Source organism: Pyxicephalus adspersus, chromosome 3, assembly GCF_032062135.1.
Source record: "Pyxicephalus adspersus chromosome 3, UCB_Pads_2.0, whole genome shotgun sequence".
Lineage (NCBI taxonomy): Eukaryota > Metazoa > Chordata > Amphibia > Anura > Pyxicephalidae > Pyxicephalus > Pyxicephalus adspersus.
In genome coordinates, this window is record NC_092860.1 from 96319544 (window position 1) to 96339547 (window position 20004).

At 36.3% G+C, this 20004-nt stretch overlaps 1 protein-coding gene across 1 annotated transcript in view; it reads right to left on the reverse strand.

The window, feature by feature from the left end:
• Window positions 1-17184: 17184 nt before the first annotated feature.
• TNIP3 (TNFAIP3 interacting protein 3) overlaps window positions 17185-20004 on the reverse strand; it is a 17390-nt gene continuing 14570 nt past the window's right edge. Inside the window, exons 5-6 of the mRNA XM_072406821.1 lie at window positions 19490-19609; window positions 17185-17474 (exon numbers count right to left, since the gene is read on the reverse strand). Of these exons, the coding sequence (XP_072262922.1) occupies window positions 17340-17474; window positions 19490-19609 (255 nt within the window). The 3' untranslated portion in view covers window positions 17185-17339. The remainder of the gene's footprint in view (window positions 17475-19489; window positions 19610-20004) is intronic.

Below are 20004 nucleotides of genomic sequence, written 5' to 3' on the forward strand. Positions count from 1 at the left end.
TGCAAACAGACAAAATGTAACAGACATTTAAACAGGGGCTGTCCATCTCCAGTGCTCACATTTTTGCTAATTCTCTAATACAGCCCTCACCAACCTTTTCCGACCCACAGCCGGGTGTCACTCAATGGGTAAGAAACTTCCCCCAGAGTGACATTATGCTGCCAGAACCCATCCACTCTCCCATTCCAGATCTGTCTAGAGACACAACCCGGCCACTTCCCTGAGTCTGCGAACCGTATGGGGGACATGGTCCACGGCTCCGTACAATGCGCTCACCCCATCAGGGTGCTTCTCCTGACCCCACTTGGGGGAGCACCAGCCAGAGCCGTGGACTACAAAAATTTTGGTTGGCGACCACTGCTCTAATAGACTGTAATAATTGTGGTATGGTGTGGTTTACATAGAGTTAGAAAATGACTGTTTAAAATCCTGGTCTGTATGGGGCATTAAAGGATTAGATTTGAATGGTCCTAATCTGAATGCACAGATGAAAAAAATATGAGACAAGAGGTTTCACCTGCCAAAGCATTTCCCTTCAATCCTTGCTTATAATATAGACCGTCCCATCACACAGCAGAGTTAGGAGTAGCACACAACTTTCTTTTTTTTTACACACCAGTGTTTACTGTTTATTGAAAGGCTAGTGGGATAGAAGTTGGTATTTGACTTTAGTTCAACATTAAGGAATACATTGGTGTAATTTTTCTACCCAGGCCTGCCTATACCTTTTTAGGCTGCAAAGTAAAGGACTATTAGCAGACATAAATATATCACCTCTCTGTGCTTTATCATCATATGATCACATTTACATGTACCTTAGATGCCTGGTTCTCAGTAATGTCCCTGTTTCCAGCCTGAGCTCTGCAGTACAGAGGACCCCAACAAAAGTTAGCTAATTGGAAACAAAATAATAATAAAAGCAAAAATGTAGGTAACTAGTATAGTTGCCTTAAAATAGATATTTACTGAATGATTGATAAATACATAGATGCATTGATTTGATTGTTTCTTTTATATAGCCAGAATGTAGATAATGTTAATGTTTTAATAACATTTGCCTCCTCCAATTTATTGGGGGTGAATGGGAAAACAAACCTCTTAAATTGGTGGCCAGTGGAAAACAATGCCTACATGCCACCCTTTCTTATAGTGTCAGATAGAATACCGCCTTTTATTGACATACAGTCATGCAGCAGTCTCTACCAAGTGGTTATAACTCCAGAACTATGGAGTGAACATTAAATTAGAGATCAATCAGCAACAGTTCATAGAACTCTTAGGAACCTATAGAGCTACCCTGGTTGAGAATGGCTGCCTTAGCCAGTCAGTGGATATTCACATAATACAAGATGGTATTTGATCAGTGAAGGAGAAGAAAGTGTGTAAGCAGTACTTGAATAGAATGAGATACCTTGAATTTCTCCAAAATTATAGTACACTTCTTCCTAGACACTCTTGTTTTGTATCCTTATATCTGTATACCTGCAATATACTAGCTGTCTCTACCTACTAGTATACCAATGAGATAGTGATATCACTAATGTGCTGCTCACCGTTCTCCTTGCTGGAGAGAAAGCTGTAACAGATGACCTGTAGTATAAGGATCTCCCTGCTTCTACTACTTTGAATTTCTAATTCCCACTAATCTACTGTATCTGTGTCTTTAACATTTCAAACCGAATAATAAAAAAAAAAAATTTGGGGGGAGGCAGCACTGATATGAGGGAGAAAAAACCCTGTAATGCCATAAAGATGGCCACCTCCACACAGAGACCAAATGCAGAAAGAGACGGTGAGTCAGTAATGGAAAAAGATCAGCTGCAGGTAGAATATAGGCAATGCTGGTAAATAGTCCTTTTTTCACTGCTTGGGTTTTGAACACAGCTTTCATATGTCTTCTTAAAGCTAAAATTAAAAATACAAATTCAACACAATTTCCTGTGAGATTTACAGTGCTCCTCTCACATATATGAAAAGCTCAATATCAGCCTTCGTCGTCAGTTAAAATTCCTAAATTAGAATTTCTTGGTAATTTTGGCATAGAAATTTCACAATGACATGGCAGTGAATTCAATTATTTCAGTAGGAAGATTCAGTACTCGGTAAAATACTAAATATCATTGCAAAATATACTTAATACAGAAACCTTATGACATAATAGTGGAAACCAGAACATCAGTGCTCTATGTTGCCTTGAAACTTGATCCATTTGTAGTTTAATGTTTCTGTTATCAAGCTGCCATAAAATGATACATGTACTGGAGATCTTCGCTGTGCATGAAATGTAAGACCACACAGGACCTCCCTGTAGATGTATGCATGAATCCCCAGCCTTCCTCCTATTGTTTACAATAGAAGGGGAAGTTCATCAATCTGGAACGTATATGACAATGCTGTCATGCATCACCATGCCTTCCTCTAGGAAAAAATCATAATCAAAACAGTCCCTGTTCTTTGCATGTCATGTTTGCTAAGAAAACATGTAACATGTGCTTATTATTTTGTAATTATAGACATTATACAGTGACAAATATGATATGCTCATTTGCATTTCAACACTTTACAATTTAGTTTCTAGGCCTTTTGTGCGATACAGCCAAGCTTAACCAGTTTTAGGCATCAAAATATCAAATACAGATTTTTAATTTACCAAGATCCTTATTTTCACTACCTAAAAATCTGGGTGCAAGACCAAAAATGCTGACTTTTCTTCATGCATCTAAATTTTACATTTCTGGACAACACCTGCCATCCAACCTGCTCTCAGGACTTCTTTCATGTTATACTTACCCACTATAACCTGTTCTTTGGTAAACTGTTGTACAGCAGGTGTTCTCAAGGCATGTAAAACGGGCAATAAAACTGTAGCCCCACTTGTGAGAATATGAGTAGTAGTATAACTAGTCTGTGGGAGCCATGTTAGGATGTGAGATTACTTCAGTTGGTCAGATCTAGTATCCGACCTAGAATATAATACCTACCCGAATGACCAGGTTTTTCAATCAAAACATTTTTTTTTATCAGTAATGGCATGGGCATATTCCAAGATGACAATCTGGCTCAAAATGTGAAAGTGTAGTTTAGGGAGCATAAGACATGATTTTTACAAATGGATTGACCAAACCTAACACCTATTAAGAATCTTTGGGAAGTGCTGGTGGAGACTTTGGGCTTGATTTATTAAAGCTCTCCAAGGCTGGAGAGGATAATTTTTCATCAGTGAAGCTTGGTAATCCAGCAAACCTAGAATGGATCTGGTCCAGGATTCAAAACATTTGCCAGCAAATAGTAAATTACTTTTAAGAAATTCATGCCAGGTTTGCTGGATCACCCAGCTTCAATGATGAAAGTGTATCCTCTTTTGCCTTGAAGAGCTTTAATAAATCAGAACCTTTATGCAGAAGTCCGATTGCCATCATTAATACAAGATCTGGACAAAAAATGAATGCAAATCTGGATGGAATTATATGTGACATTACGTAAACCTACACATATGATACTTTGGCAAATGAATGCTGTAACTAGGGATGAGCAAGTGAGATTATAAAATTCGAACTCACGGTGAATCGGGCCGTTCTTGCCTACCGAACATGTAAGCGAGAGCGGCCTGTTTAAATTCGGCCATCGAGATCTAACTTTTTAGAACCTGCAAGAGCAATCAGGGGAGTGGAGCTGACAGCTCCGCTGCCCTGATTGCTCTTGCAGCCCTGTAGTATGTGTTCTTGGATAGAGATTCTCTATCCAAGAACACAGGAGTACCACGGCTGTGCTCATCATGAATAAATGCAGCTGTGGGAATCATCCTGTGATGATTCCCACAGCTACATTCTTTGATGAGCACAGCCGCAGTACTCACACTGACAGGAGGAGTACCGCGGCTGCATTCATGAATGCAGCCGTGGAAATCCTCCTGTGTGCGCTCCCCAGGCACTAGAGGTTAAATGAGGGCTTGCCCTCATTTACCCTCCAGTGCCCGGGGATCACACACAGGAGGATTCCCACAGCTACATTCATGATTGCAGCCGTGGGAATCATCCTGTAATGATTTCCTCGTTCTTCTGATAGGCCCGCAAAATCCGTTCGCTGAAATTTTGCAGACCCATTAGAAATTTGAGGAAATTTTCACAAGAAATTTAGAGGCATTCTTACTCATACCTGGTATTATCTAAGCTAAAGGTGGTCCAAAAAATCATAGGGTGTGTGACATTACAACATACTTTGCTTCTTTTTCTGTCCAGGCTAGAGTGTGTTCCTATTTAACTGGCATTCTTCAGAAGCTGATGTAAGTTAGGAGGTAAAGGTAATTGTGTGTTCTTTCATCACCAGTCATCATCACCTTTCCAAGTGAAGAAATAGTTATATGTAGTAGCGCTAACAATAATTAAAAAAAATGCTTTTCACATATTTAACTTGTGGCCTTTCATGGCTTATTTCTAAAAAACAGCAAACATTTCTATGGTTCCGTGTCAGTGGTCATCAGATCCATTAATGTTGACACCTGCTAAATCCTTCCTGCTTAGACAGCTGTCAGCAACTGTGAGTGAGAGCGAGGGAAAGTTATTTTATTTCTATGAGCAAAAGAGATTGCTTCACACACATTGCAATTCTGGTCTAAACAATTTCACAGATCTAAATCAGAAATGATTGCTCAAAAATAACAATCACAAAAAAAAGGCATGCCTTTATAGACTGGGACCATTTAAAAGTGCTTGTTAATCAGGATACTCCACTGCAGTTGTTTTGCTAGCAAAGGAATATGACACCATTACTTGGCCTAAGATTAAGCCTGAATTATTGTTCCTGCTGTATTGAGTATGCAACTTAAAGGGAATGTAAGAAAGGTGTACCAAATGTGAACTTAATTTTACAAAACAGCATCCATCAAAAATTATTTAGGAAGACATTACTTTTAAATCAGCATATTCATGCTAGATAAGGTAAGGTTATTTCTAGTTTTATTATAATTTTTTATTAATATTTTATCACCTCTATACAATATTATCTATCTATCTATTATCTATCTATCTATCTATCTATCTATCTATCTATCTATCTATCTATCTATCTATCTATCTATTGTCTATGAACAATATACACAAATTTAACATAAAGGTACTCAATTATGCAACAATGAAAAAGGAAAATACTAAAGCAATTGAAGCACATAAAAGAGATAAATCATTACATTACAGTAACCAACATCATTCTCAGGATGGAAAGTCATACAGAGAAGAAGAAAAAAATAAAAATAGGAAAAAAGAACAATAGGACTACTTGGTTTTGCAGTCCATTGAGTGCTGTGATTTTATACAATTAGGAAAATAGAAGTAGGAGAGAACAAAAGGAAAGAAGAGGTAAAACAAAGGGAGATACATTATACATACTAGTCTTAACATTAGAAAAATCTACCTCTTTAATGTTACTGTAAGTAGCCCTAAACTAGAAGGTGGGCTGGTGGTCAAACAGATCTTCTGGTGATTTTGCAACCAGGTAAGCATATTAATGGGGTTTTATATGGGAGGTTAATACTGCATGCAAAAAAATATGTTATTTCTTTCTTTTTTTCAAACACAGGATGTTATGTTTAAAGGACAAAACTGGTGTTTGGACATTTTGCTGTTTTTTTCATATTTCAACAAAAATGAAATCTATTTGTAGATTAACTTCACCAGCATACAAGTTTCTTCATTACATTTTTGAGAAATAGTTTTAGCCAACACCCTTAACTTAACCTAATCTGTTAGTTAAAGTGGATCTTGGGCGAAAAGGTTTGTGAACTGTGATGTAAGATTATTTTCAGAAGAACTGCATTCTAATCATTTCTTCTGCTTGGGTAGTCTAGAGGATTCCGTTTCTCATACAATTCTGATGCTGTTTTATTTAGTGTCTCCATAGCTACAGATACCAGGGCTGTGAAGTTATTGGAAGACTCATCTGTTTTCCCAGGCAATTCTATTGAGAGCTGATACTGTAGGTATTTCCTCTCTTGCAGAGTCATAATGTTATTTCCGGTAGTCTGCATGTATCTGGTGGTTTGGCCAGAGCTTATGTTTCGCTTCTTTAGTTTTTTAGTTTATAACAGTGAAAGTATGAGGCCAAATCTTGTTGGTTTTACTAGATATTGTAGGATGTCCACTTGTTATTTTTGCAGAAACAATAATACCATTCCAATCATTCTCATATTCACAGTCACAGCCAACACATGAAATACTATATGACAAGGTTTTGTATACTAAAAAACATTCACTGTTTTAAATGTATTTATGATATGATTGTGACTGATACCGTATTTTCAATATTCCAACTCTTTTCGAATAGGGGGTCCACAACATTGGCAATGTACACAGGGAAATTTAGAAAGAAAAAGGCATAGATAGAAGTGGAGAACATTTGGAACATACTCAGAATGAATAATAAAGCTATAAAAGTGTACATGAACTCTGAATGTATTTTTTAAGTAAAGGGTATCTGTAATTTCACTTCTGACACATGATTAGCTATAAAGCTACCTAGGAGGTAATCTTTTTTAGCAAATTAAATACACAACAAGGAATACCGAATACATGCATTGTGGATGTACAAGAGGATTGAGGTGAGAATGTTGTGCCGCTGGTTACTGCCAGGATGTGGTCCTTGGGCACACCAAGGTGGGTAAAACACGGTACCAAATCACAAAGCAGGATAGTCAAGGAAGGCCGAGGTAGAGGCAGGCAGCAAGCAAGAGCGGTCAGTTAACAGGCCAGGGGTCATATACCAGGGACCCAGGAGACAGACATCAGTGATACAGGGGCCACCATGGGCACAGGGCACACAGGAGACACTGGAAGCAACAGGAGGGACAGGAGACTCAGAGATATCCACAGACATACAGGAACACTGGAACAGCACAGGGAAGTTGGCTGTAACCAACAGCCCGGAAAACAAGGGGTTAACACAGGAGCTGGACAGAGGAAACACTGAATTAGTAAATAGATGTACAGGAACTAGCTCACAGAACTAAGGGCTCGGCACAATGGAGACACATTGCATGATTGCTGAGTGCTGTGTCTGAGCTAGCTAAATAGCCAGGGATGGTTAAGAGGCTATTTTCTGATTGGCCAGCAGATTGGATGGCATTAATAAAGCTTGGAAACAGAGGCACGCCCAGAGTCAGATCTGCCCGCATGTGCAGGAGAGAGGCATCTGCGATTTAGTGAGGAAGAGATAAGTGTGACACCTGATAAGAAAAAAATGGTGACTGCTATGCTGCAACAGGTCATGACAAGAAAAGCAGCTGGTAATATACAAAATATAATATCATACTAATAAGTCATGCTTTTAATAGTATAGTATATCAAAGGTGTTTGGCAAAAATGAGCTAGCAAAGGTGATGTAGCAATCTGATTGGTTAAGAACAGTGTAAAAGTGTTAACTACAAATGTCATGGAATTTAGTGCTGATGCTGACATTTTCTGGATATGTGTAAAGAAATACCAGCTTCTCCCTGCCTGACTCTTCCCAGTTAGATGATATGAAAATGGGCACTGCCTGGGGGTAAACCAAGTCATGTGATCTTGCTTTTGGAACTCAAAGCAAGGCATTCAATAAGGATAGGTATTAACCTTTACTTTGGAGTGTTTTGTGTTGTTTCTTACCTCTTACTGACATTTGTAGTCCCACAAATACTTCCACCTTGATACAGCAAGTATACACATTTATGGTAAAAAGTTGTTTCATACCTACCTATCCTACAGAATAGATTACTATGTTTTTCCTATTATTTAACCTGCATCTTTGCAAAGAGCAGTTGAAGTAAACTTTAGGAATACATCAAGATCTGCCTTTTGATTACTTCAAAGGTTTTCAGTCCACCCTTCATAGCTGATTTGGCTGGAGTGATAGCTTAGAAAACCTGCTTTTGATAATTAAAATGCTATGACCTTTATAACATCAAAAAGGTAAAACCATGGTCAGATTTTGTTGAAGTTTAAAGAATTCTGTATCTGCTCTGTGCCATGTGCCCCTCTTGTCTGCAGGATTCCTTGGGCAATGTTAACCAAACTATTCTAAAACCTTAAGGCATGTCCTAATGATGACCCTGGCTGTGCACTCATCAATCCAGGTAATTGATTCTGCCTTAATATTTCATACGGTACATGACAACTCTTGGTGTGTTTTGAAATATAGAAATACAGAAATTGCATAAGATTTAGAAAATCTACTCTTTTCATACTGTTTAAATAACTGAAATAGTAATTACACCTATTATTTGCATTAAAGCAGCTTTTTTTATCCTCCTACTACATCCTAAAAGATTTAATACACCCCCTTCCTACCCCAAAAAGTACTTTTCTTCTAAAGGATTAGAAAAGAGAAAGTCATCTGTGTATAGAAAAATGTAGCTCTATTTTTTTTTTATTTCAATTTCAAATGCCTTTTTCTTTGTAATATTTAAAATCTATATCTAAAACTTTTTTTTATAAACCTTATGACAACTTTCTAACTTGGATATGGTATCCCAAGGCAGCTGTTTTTTTGTAAATTCCAATTGTGACCTCAAATACTACTACTTTAAAAAGTTTATTACATCACTGGTGTTCCAAAATAACGTCTTTCACTGCTATTTATAAATAATTTACACATATAGGGATCTATTTATAAGTGAGGGAAAATGACATTTCCTTAAACATTCCCAGTTGGTAATCAAATACCCCCATTGAAACATATGGACCTGGAAGATTCCCATGAGGGAATGTTTGAGGGAATGTCAGATTCCATCTTTTATAAATACAGCCCTTAAATTTAGAAATAAGTTACTATAACTAGATCTTTGAGAGTATTTTTTCATTTGATATTTCTCAACAGAAAGTTGAGTTAATTACCTCTGCATCTTAATACTGCACTTGTACTGAACAGTCCTTAGTTCATGTTTAAAGCGGAGTTGAACTTCTCCATTAACGGTTGAGTTGGTTCTTTGCTGGGAAATTGCAATATACCTATAATTTCTATTAAAAAAAACAAGGGCAAATAGGTAGAGAGAGGAATTCTTAACCTGGTATGAATAAATATCACTGGGATTGGTGTGGCATTTTTTTCTTCTAACTGGTATTCTATAGGAAATTAGATTGGGAAGAATTATACTAGTAACTTGTGTATTATTATAGAAAACAAATTTCTGTATCTAATGAGTTATACTTTGTGTTTCTGTGTTTTTGAGATTGCTAAATGTAACCTAATAATGGTATTGCAATGTGCTTTTGCAGTAGGGAGTATATCCCATAAGCAAAAGTTGTGTTGTAATTTTCATTCGTTGTGGAATAATTTGTGGTTTTAAATTCTTTTCTTCCAAACAGGAAACCATGGCTTGTCTTTTAATTCATATGGTTTTCAAAACAACTGCTTATATGTAGTTGGTGATACTACATACCCCATGAGGTATATGATTCATGATGACGACATCCATATTGGCTAGAATGGGAGAATTAGTTGCTTGGTCAGCCTTGTTAGTTATTGATTTAAATTTAAAAATCAAATATACTTCTATATTACAGCACATTCTTACAAGTCACAGTATGACAATGGTGTACTGTTGCTTCCATTCATTTGTTGAAATATTTTTGTATTTTTTTCTTGTTCATATACCAATGTTGAAAGTCACAGGAGAAGAAAGTACTATTGAAATCATTAGTAGTAATCTAAAAAATAACAAAAACAAAAAAAAGGTTTAGGTTCTTGTTGTGCAAAGTTGATCACTCAGCTAAATAATCACAGCTTGTATTTAATGCAAGATCATAGAGTTGTAAACGAAGACTGGGTAAACACTTCTAAACACTTTTTTTGCATACTATTTTGTTCATACAATGAAACCCATACTTGTGTATTCTGTTATGTGAACAAAAAGATAATTGCAGAAACACATGCAAACAACACAAAACAGTCATAGAAAAATCATCACGACCAATGGGGCTCATTTGAACATTTGATGAGCAGTGACACACTGGCAGCACCGAGTCACATCACTGATCCCTATAAGATACAGACACTGAATGAAAGTTGTGGCTGGCAGACAAAGCCCATTCATGTCTTGGGCTTGTAGCCTCTGTGATGTACAGCGTATGTGATTTTGAGTTTTGCTTAAAGTAATAACTTTGAACATCATGGAGAGGGAACATCATCTCCTTTTTATGCATGCTATAACCTTAAATCCACTTTGACATCTCTGGATGTCTGGCTTTGATTTTAAATATGAAGCTAGTGACTTAAAAGAAAACTGTGGCATAAAGAGGACTCCCCAATGTTTTTTCCCCACTTTAAAGGTCCTCCCTAACTGCATATGCCTTAAAAGAACAGCAGTACAGGAAGTGGTCTTGGGCTATTTAGGCATGTGGTATGACTTTAATGAAGCACCTGAAAATAATAAAACATAATTTAAGAAAAAAACATGTCAATGTCGGAAAACCACTTGCTAAAAAGGAAGAGAAACCCAAGTTTGCACAAATTTTATCTTTGGGAATACATAATCTTTAGCTTTCCTTATTTTTTTTTATCGTTTATGTTTTATACACTATCATTAGATCCATGGGTGGCCTATTTATAAAAAGATTGAGAAGTATTTTTGCTGCCTGACTTTTCTCTTAACTTTCACATTGTAGGTTATTTAGTTTCTCCAATTCAGCTCCATAATAAAATACATATATGAGATCTTTAATACCTGCCATAAATGCTTGTCATCTGAAATCTCCATTTTTTCTTTCTCTTATAAGAAAAAAAATCATATTCTAGTATTATTCCTAATAGATGAGTGCTAAAAGAGGTGAAAGGTGTAGCCTTCACATAATTTCCAAAGCTTCATGTGATGTTATTCTAAAGGGCAGTCAAAAGAGATAGTCTTGGCTATTTATGGTGCCCACAACACTGACAACATCTAAGCAGCTATAGCAGCAGCAACATAGGTGACACTGCAGTTTTTTACTGAAGAAGGAAAATCGTTGTCCCCCTTTTAGGAGAATGTCTGTATACTTATAATACTTTATAATAATACTTTATAATAATTTAAACTTATACCTATAAAAATGGACATCCTACTGTATATTACAGAAAAAAAGTTTCTGTTGGCTCATTGCGAGAGGTAAAACAAGGAATTAGTAGCAGCCAGATGAAGCAAATGATATTCTGAACAATATATCAAACGAATATTAGCTTGCAGGTAATTTTGCTCTTGCTTAATTCTGCATTTGTAAATTTATGTAAAAAAGTTGCACTCCACATATTTATTCCATCCCTGCAATTCATACATCATAGGCAGGCATAACCAACAATAGGCCCAGTGCAGAACAGACATAGGGACCCCCAATTAACAGACTTGGAGCCCTGTAGGGTTTCCTGTTGGCTTGGGAGGGTCTGGGACTTTCATGCAGTGTCACACTTTGTACATCCCTATGTCTGCCCCTGCCATAACTATTTCCACATGTTTTATTCTATGACAAATGCTTGGTCTTCCAGATCTACAGTACACCTGCACTGCCCACTTGATCTGGCAACAGTGTGTCTCTCCTGCACATAAATCCCAAGCAATGTTTTAAGTCATAACATAATGGGTGTTTTGTAATCCAAAGCAGAGAAAATTTTAAAGTGATAACAGTGCTTGGGATTTCAATGCAGTTTGGGCACAGATGCAAAAAAAAAAAACAAAAAAAAACAGGTATGTTTCTGTGCCTGCAGAACATAGAGAAATGTGCATGTACTGCAAGGTGTACTGCATATGTTTTTTTCTTGTCCCAGGCAAACACTTTACTCCAGACCTTTGCATTCTGTAAGCTATGTTGTACGTTACATACATAAAAAAAATACTCCCCTAGTCGCTCTCTTCCATCCTTCAATCACCTACTACTGACTTCCTCACTCATAACCTTGTCACACGCATGGCTCCAAGACTTTTCTAGAGCTGCCCGACTTTCTGGAATGGTCTTCATTGTTCTATTCGGCTTGTTTCTACTTTCTGCTCATTAAAAGCGCACTCAAAAGTAATTTTTCCAAACTCGCCAACCCATCTTCTTCTGTCTCCTAAATCCTCACTACTTCCCACCATTCAAAATCACCCCTCCTATTGTGTGTTACTTCCCCCACCTCCTGGATTGTAAGCTCTTTGGGGCAGGGTACTCTCCTCCTCCTGTGTCACTGTCTGTAACTGTCTGTCATTTGTAAGCCCTATTTGATGTACAGCGCTGCATAATATGTTGCCGCTATATAAATCCTATTTATTAATATTATTAATAATAATAATAATAATAATAATATTATTAATAATAGATATTGTTGGACATCCAAGTAGGCGTTACCATGCCTTGGACTGAGTGGGAAAAGTGAAGTTTGAGTTTTTAGCTTAGTAAAGCCTGTTTTTAATTTGAAATTGAAATGAACATGGTATTCTCCTTTAGTAAAACAGGATCAATGTGTTCTGCCAAGTTAGTAGATAAAAATAAAATGGCTGATGATTTTTCTTTTTTCCTGTAGACATTAACCAGCCAGAAATATCATTTAGTCTGAAGATCCCTATTGCATGCTGCACAAATTGTAATAGCCAGAAGGAAGATTGTAAGCAGGCAGACAACCAGCAAATTGCTAACACATTTTCTCCTATAACAGTGACAGTTATGGTAGCTGCTGTTCTAAAAAAAAACAAAATTGCTTCAACTTTATATACAATGCCTATTGTTTCTTCTGCTGCGACTTTGTATTCACATTTTAAAACCACATATTATTTTGTCATTGTATATGAACCAACGCACTTTTTTCATTGGTCTACAAATCTGAACTAAATACAACATTTTGTAAAATGGTTGATGTAGCCAACAACAATACTTCTAATTTTTATGGGCAAACATTGGTGTTGATGCAGTAATTTAGTCAATAATACATGGCAGAGCAAACATAATAAATGTTGGGCAAAAAGAAAAAAAAATCAACTTGCCAAATTGCAGTTCAGAGATCGTCATATCTCACTACACATACAACCAAAAGGCAGAGTTTGAAAAGGGTGCAAAACACAGCTGCTTTCTTACCAGTCTCCCCTCTTCACATCTGGAGGAAGCTGGCCTGGAACATAGCACTGGTAATCTGGCTACACAGAATAATAAAACCTTATTACAACAATATGGACTTCAGGAATACTTCAAACAAAAACTCAGCAGCAAGCTCAAAATATAAACATGCTTAAAGACTTTTTTGTTTGTCATACAGAGGTAATTTAGCTCAGTCTTTTTTGGCTTAGCACAACCGCTGTTACAGCCTGTTGGGTTGTTTTCTGTTTTCCCATGAGATGTACTTTGGCCGTCTCTACCCATCATAAACATTTTATATATACCGCAAGATGCTATCCTCAAATCACATACTGGAACAATTAATTAACATGCAGGGAGACGAAGGAGCAGCGAGAAGAACATTGTGGCTAAAGAGATACCCTGCCAAGCAGCAAAACCAAAAGAATCCCCAACATAGATATTCATTGCAAATAATATGTTTAACACTAATACCATTTAGGAAAAGCTTAAAATGTACATTAAGGCAATTTTTATCTTTTTTGAACAGAAAAGGCAAAACTTTTTTTTTTTCTTCATTTTTTTTACTGTGCCTTGTTGTGTACATTTCCTTTTATTTCATGTTCTAGAAATACAACAGAAAGTCTGTTGAAAAAGGAAATTGTCCTCACATAAACAGTTATACCCAAGTTATGTTTATGTTTTTTGCTTTCCTATCACTTTCTATTTAAAAACAACAGTCAAAAGGACAAATACAGAGGGTTCATTTTTCAAGGTGGGGAGGGGGGTGTATAGACATCAATAAAAACCTCACAGTGGTTCTAAACCCTTCTGTATTTTGTCAAAAGCAAAAAAAAAATGAAACTAATATACCTTGCGTTATTACATAATATTTTATTACAATGGGTAATAATTTACCAAAGCTATACAGAAACATGAATTCAAAACCAGTTTGTCAAACGAGACCCATCAAAAAAAAAAAACAAAACGATATATATATATATATACCTCATTGTAAATTTGTAGGCTTAGAACAATGCTTGTATTGTTTTTATTAAATAAATATAGTATATAATACATAGTTTACATACACAGAAAAACATAAATAAAGCCAACTGAACTCAAGCTAATTTAACACACCAAGTTCTGATACTGATCTGCTTTATAAATGAATACAAACAGCATACACATGCAAAGCGATGGACAGAATATCTGTTTCATTGGCCAAATGTAATTGCACGCAGCACAGTGATTTCCTCTCATTCCTAGATTTAGCTAGTCGGAGGGTCATTTAGATGTGATCATTTGGTCCCCCAAAAAATAAATTCCAGACTAGATTTTCCAGCATCCCTGCAGTCCATTGAAAGTGTATGTCTACATAAGGAAGCAGGTGAGCAATTGTCTGACCTGAGTCTGTTAACAGAAAACAAGAAGGTTCAAAAGGTGAGAGTTCTGCAGAAAGGTGCTACCGGCAAGCACAGCTACACCATGGGATTTGTTCAATTCCAATACTTACTGTATTTCATTTGATGATATTGGTAAGGGGGGAAGTGACAAGGCCTTAGGTTAAGGTAAATAATGTTCGGGTTTATGGCATACCCAGGAAAGCAATAAATTCCTAATTTAATGGGCTAATTAAATAATGCTACATTTTTTATGGCATTTAGGCTTGAAACACTGTGTAGTATGGAAAAACTGCTGCATGCATTCTTATATATACTGTAGCAGTCTCCCAAAATGTCTGGTAATAGCCACAAAACTAAACACTTTAGAGAAGTCTTTGCATTTAAGTGGGCAATGCGTCATGTACAAAAAGTTGCTTGAGGACAGTCTCTTGAAGTAAGGAATATAATAAACAAATTAAGTTATGAATACAAAGAAAAAATGTTATTGACAGGAAAGGATGAAAGAAATACAAGGACAAAAAACAAGAGTGAGGTAATAGCACAGGAAAGAAGAAGCAATAAGACAGCATGCTGCTCCTAACATCTCATAAATAACTTGCATGCAGTGTCCTTCTCAGTGGGATCAATTTAGCTGGTTATGCCACATATATAAAACAATATACATGGTTGTCAGGGAGCTTGTTATTTACTGGAAGCATAATAGCAGAGGTCATTTTACATCCGGTCCATGGGACGTAATGTTATATTGATAAGTTGTTATTTCTATCACAGGCAGCAAATGATGTACAGTCTTGCACACAATAAACTGAATTTAGAAATGTCAAGACCTCTTCACATACTGGAAATTCTAACAAGAAGAGTAAATATTGTGAATATCTATTACAATGCTGGCCACTCTTGATTTTTTTTATATTTGATTGTGAAAGCTTTCTTTTAATGATATATAAAAGGTCAGCTGCTCCCAAAAGTAATATTTTAGCTTTACATGGTTGCTGGTAAAGTGAATCACAGGGTGGCTTCTTATATGGGGGATTTTACTGGTAAAACATCCCCATCAGGATTCCTCTGAACTTCTACAAAGCCAAATGATGATGTCACCCCCTCCTGATGTATTTTCAATAACTTAGAATAAACAAATTAAGAGTTGTGGGACGTGGTGGAGACAGAAATGCTCTGTAAAATCATAGCACTGGGGTCTCAAGTTTATATAGGAAGCCAGCAGGAGATAATTGAAGAGTCTTCAGATGAATAAAGAAGATCACTGCTCAGGGTTTCAGATCTTTATCCAAACACAGCTGTATTGCACCAGTTCACCCCATTCCCTGTTGTCCATGATCTTGTGAACCCATTTACTTATCATTTACACTTCCTAAATACACCCACTGCATGCTGTTTGCTCACATACAGTACGTTGTTAAACCAAAGTATCAACACATGCACAGTAGATTTACCATACCCATATATAAGATTAAAAATGTTTCTTTATATTGAAAGGGAAGTATTTAGAGAGAATAATGAAACTCATTTGCAGTGCTCAACCCAGAAATTTTTTTAAGCCGGTGGGAAGAAATTGTAGGTGGGTGGCAGCCCCTGTATTGTGACCAAACTCTTTAGTAACCACCCAAAAACAGCCGGGTGGGTGCTGAAAAGTGCCGGGTGGTGCACCCAGCTAAAAGGGCCTGGAGAGAACCCTGCATTTGGCATGTGTAGTAATCCAAAAAGCTTTGGGACTGGGTTCCGCCATGTTGGATTTGATTTTGGCAGCCCCAGGAGACTCAAACTTGTTACTTAAGTAACACTTGATAGTATTCCTCTTCTCTCCTTCCCCAGCTATGAGAAAGGATGGGTTAGGCCATCAGACACCATAATTAGATAACCCTGGTAGAGCAGACAGCTCTGTAAAGCAAAGTGAAAGGGTATTGTCGAGGGAACTGTCACTTCTTGGATTGGTCAAACACTCTGTAAGTGACACAATTATCATTTATGGAAAAACAACTGCATGAAAGCATTTGGAATTTATTGTTTTTTGGTGCTTTTACCTACATTTTTTTAGGGTTTTATTATGGTTTTTGTAAAAAAAAAAAAAAAAAAAAAACTGAAGTTCAGACGAAACTGTTTAAATTATTAGGGGGAGACTCTAGGGGCGTTTACTGCACCTGCTTTTTAAAAACTCCTGAATTTCTGAATAAAGCTTCATTAGGTTCAATATATGTGCAAAGTATTAAGGTCTAACACATTTAGAAGACAAAATGATAACATAATTTTATAAATTTTGCAGCATGATTAATTTATAAGTACATGGGATTTATATTCTTTATATTTTTTATATTTAATAACACCGATGCTGCTTATGTGTTTCCATGGACGTTGTTATTCGATGGGATAAAGCGGATAAAGACTTTTGTATAACTCCCATTTATTTGTTATTTGTGCGGTGACTGTCAGATCAAAGTCTTACCATAAGAATACAATGGCTTTCATGCAGTGAGATCTAATTGCCATAAGTTTAAAATATTGCATCATACTTTAATCCATTTAAAATCTTGTCTCACATTTACATTCCATATGTTAGCAGCAGTGAGAGATGCATCACCTGTGAAAACAGAGATCCCGGCTCTGGGCAGAGAGTAGAAACTTATGATGTCAACTATTGAATACAAATATGATGTAAAAGCCCGTCAAATAAAATATTTAAATTAAGGACATATCTTCAAGGTTAATGACACAGAATCTGTTGGAGTCTTGAATTAGGACACAGTCAGGGCATATAAAATCTTTATTTATATATTTTTTATTTAAATATTTATTTTACAATTTCTGCCTACAATGTCTGCCTATCAGACATAGGACATAATCTGCAAGAATATTCTTTAAAATTCTGGAAATATATATGGTAGGGAGGTTTTGTTATTTCACTTTAAATTCTTACAGTATTATCGGATTGGATCTGAAGCCTTAATCTCTGCTTAATCTGACGTAGTTTCTCATTTTCTTTGCGTAGTTTCTCTTTGTCAGTTCTTTCTTGTCTAAAGTCTTCTTCATGTATCTGGATCTAAAAAAAGTAAAACATGTCAGTAACATGCCAAGCCCTTTCTGAACCAGAACAAACTCCACCCACATATTGGTTATCCTATTTTGACAGGCTGCAACTTATATTTACTACACCATGGGCCAGGTCCCTCCAACCTCCCTTTATTAGAACTATAGTTTTACCAGCAAAGTTTGTTAGCAGTAAAGTAGAATTTTTCTAACAATTTTACAGAATTTTCATATGCAGTACATGCCCACAGCATGTTGGAAATTGAGTATTTATTTTAATGTTCAAACATGTAACGGTAATGCTGCTTTCAGACTGCTGAGGTGCCTTAGAATAGGGTATAAGAGGTGATATGAATCTGCACAATTCTTGTCTGCATCCAGCTTAGGTCAGCTTGGGATGGAGTCACAATGAATGGTTCTTTAGAAATATCCACCCTCCAACTTTCCCACCATGGGGATCCATGGTACATTTTGCAGGTGGTAGTTTTTATTAGGCTCACAATTACCTATCCTCAATCATGAAAGAGTTTTTTGGTTGTCTTTGCCTTCAAGCCAGAGACCCAGTGCATTCCCCATTTATTGATTTTAGAGTTTTTGAAGTCTACAGATTGAGCTCCTTAAATGTACACCAGTGCCTGGATCTTCATGTTAAGCACACAACAAAGTTGGGGTCTGGGGGAAGGTAAGTGCCCTGTGGTAATTGGTGGTGAAGGGGCATCCCGGGTGGTAGAGTGCCCCTTTTGGTTGGTTTGTGTGGGCCTCTGAGGCAGGGTTGGGCCTAGGGGCCATAACAATGGTTATGGTGGGTTGCAACTATTGCAACTGGAGGCGGGCTTTACCTTCCAAGACCTGCAGCCTGAGTAAATAACTCAAGGAGGTAGACTAAAAGGATTGTCCAAAGTTTGGGGGGTGTTAATATTTTGAAATGTTAGGGGTTATTAAAAAGGTTAATAATCTGAGTTATTTATAGTTATTTATAGCTATTTACAGTTTTAAGGGTATTAATAATGTTATGTATGTTATTTATGGTATTTATGGTTAATTATTATTATTTATGGTTATTTTGTATTTATGGTTAATTATGCAAATGTTATGTTAAATTATTTGTTGTGTATAAATAAACGGCTGCTTGCCAGTCAATTTTAAGTCCAAAAAGGTATTGTGTTTTGATATAGGGGAAGGGGGTAAGAATGGAGGAGGTTGGCAAGCAAATGTAAATTAAGAAATGATTCAAGTATAGATAGAGGGGTAATTATCGGTGGAGCACGGGATCCGCAATACCCTAGTCAAGACTTAATAAAACTAGCATATAGAACCACTCCAGGACCTGTTCAGACAGCATTGAGCCTCAGATTAAATATGTACCTGAACCACATACAAAGACATTAGACAGTAAGCTATTTTTACAAAGCAAACGATACAGATAAAGGCATGATAGCAGGTCTGTCACTTGCATTCAGTGGGGTTAACTAAAGGTATGTATATTGCCTATGTTAAAACAAATTTTAAAAAAATACTTAATAGATGTGATTATCCAGGTGTTAGCGACATCCTACAAGTCTCACACAGCTAACGCCAGTTTTGACTGGCAATAAAAGTTAATGTTGCAGAGGCACTGGTAAAATAAACAGCATGGGTAATCTGAATTATATGAACTAGATAGCATAAAAATAGTTCCTGGAAATCTGTTGGTGGCTACTTGAACAGTACTTTATTATTCTTTAAAAATGATGGTGGTGAGGGCTGTTTATCACAAAGAAGCATTTTATGAGATCAGGTATTTTTCCATTTAAAAATCTAAATATTACATTTCTAAGAATGCTCATAAAAAATTAAATTATCTACAAATGAATACAAATAAATATTCCTAATAATATTACCATTTCCAGGTACACAATACAATCACAGATAATGTATTTCAGTAATATACCTACAAACATTATTAACCATATATATTGCAAAACTCTATAGTTTATAGCTTAAAAGCTTGGCAAACAAGTGAGTTCATTTATGTGGAAATATATTTACCTGCTGCAAAAGAGCCGCAATTTCTGCTTTCAGATCTTCATAATCACACTCTCTTGCTGGATGATTTAATTTTGTCTTTGGTTTACCATCATCAATTTTCTGAGTGGCTTTCATGAGGACCTGTAACCAAGCAACACTTAAAAAAAGCTTTTAAAAAAGAAAAAACAATAATAAAACAATCAAAAAAAATTGTGATATAAATAGCAGACATAGTAATGTATAGTTTTTCTCTCTTTTATCAACTGGATCTTTCCTCTGTGACACTGATTTCTCTTGGTTTGCTTTCTATTTATCTAGCTGCTCCTCCAAGTTTCTTTCAATGGTGACATTTCTTCTGTTGGTTACATAAGTACATAGTAGGTTAGGTTGAAAAAAAGACATATATCAATTAAAACCCTGGTTCAATTTGTTCCAACAGGGGAAAAAAATTCATTCCTGATTCCAGAAGGCAATTGGATGTTCCCTGGATCAACAGTCTCTGTTATCTTTACTTTATATCCTTAATCCCCAGTTAT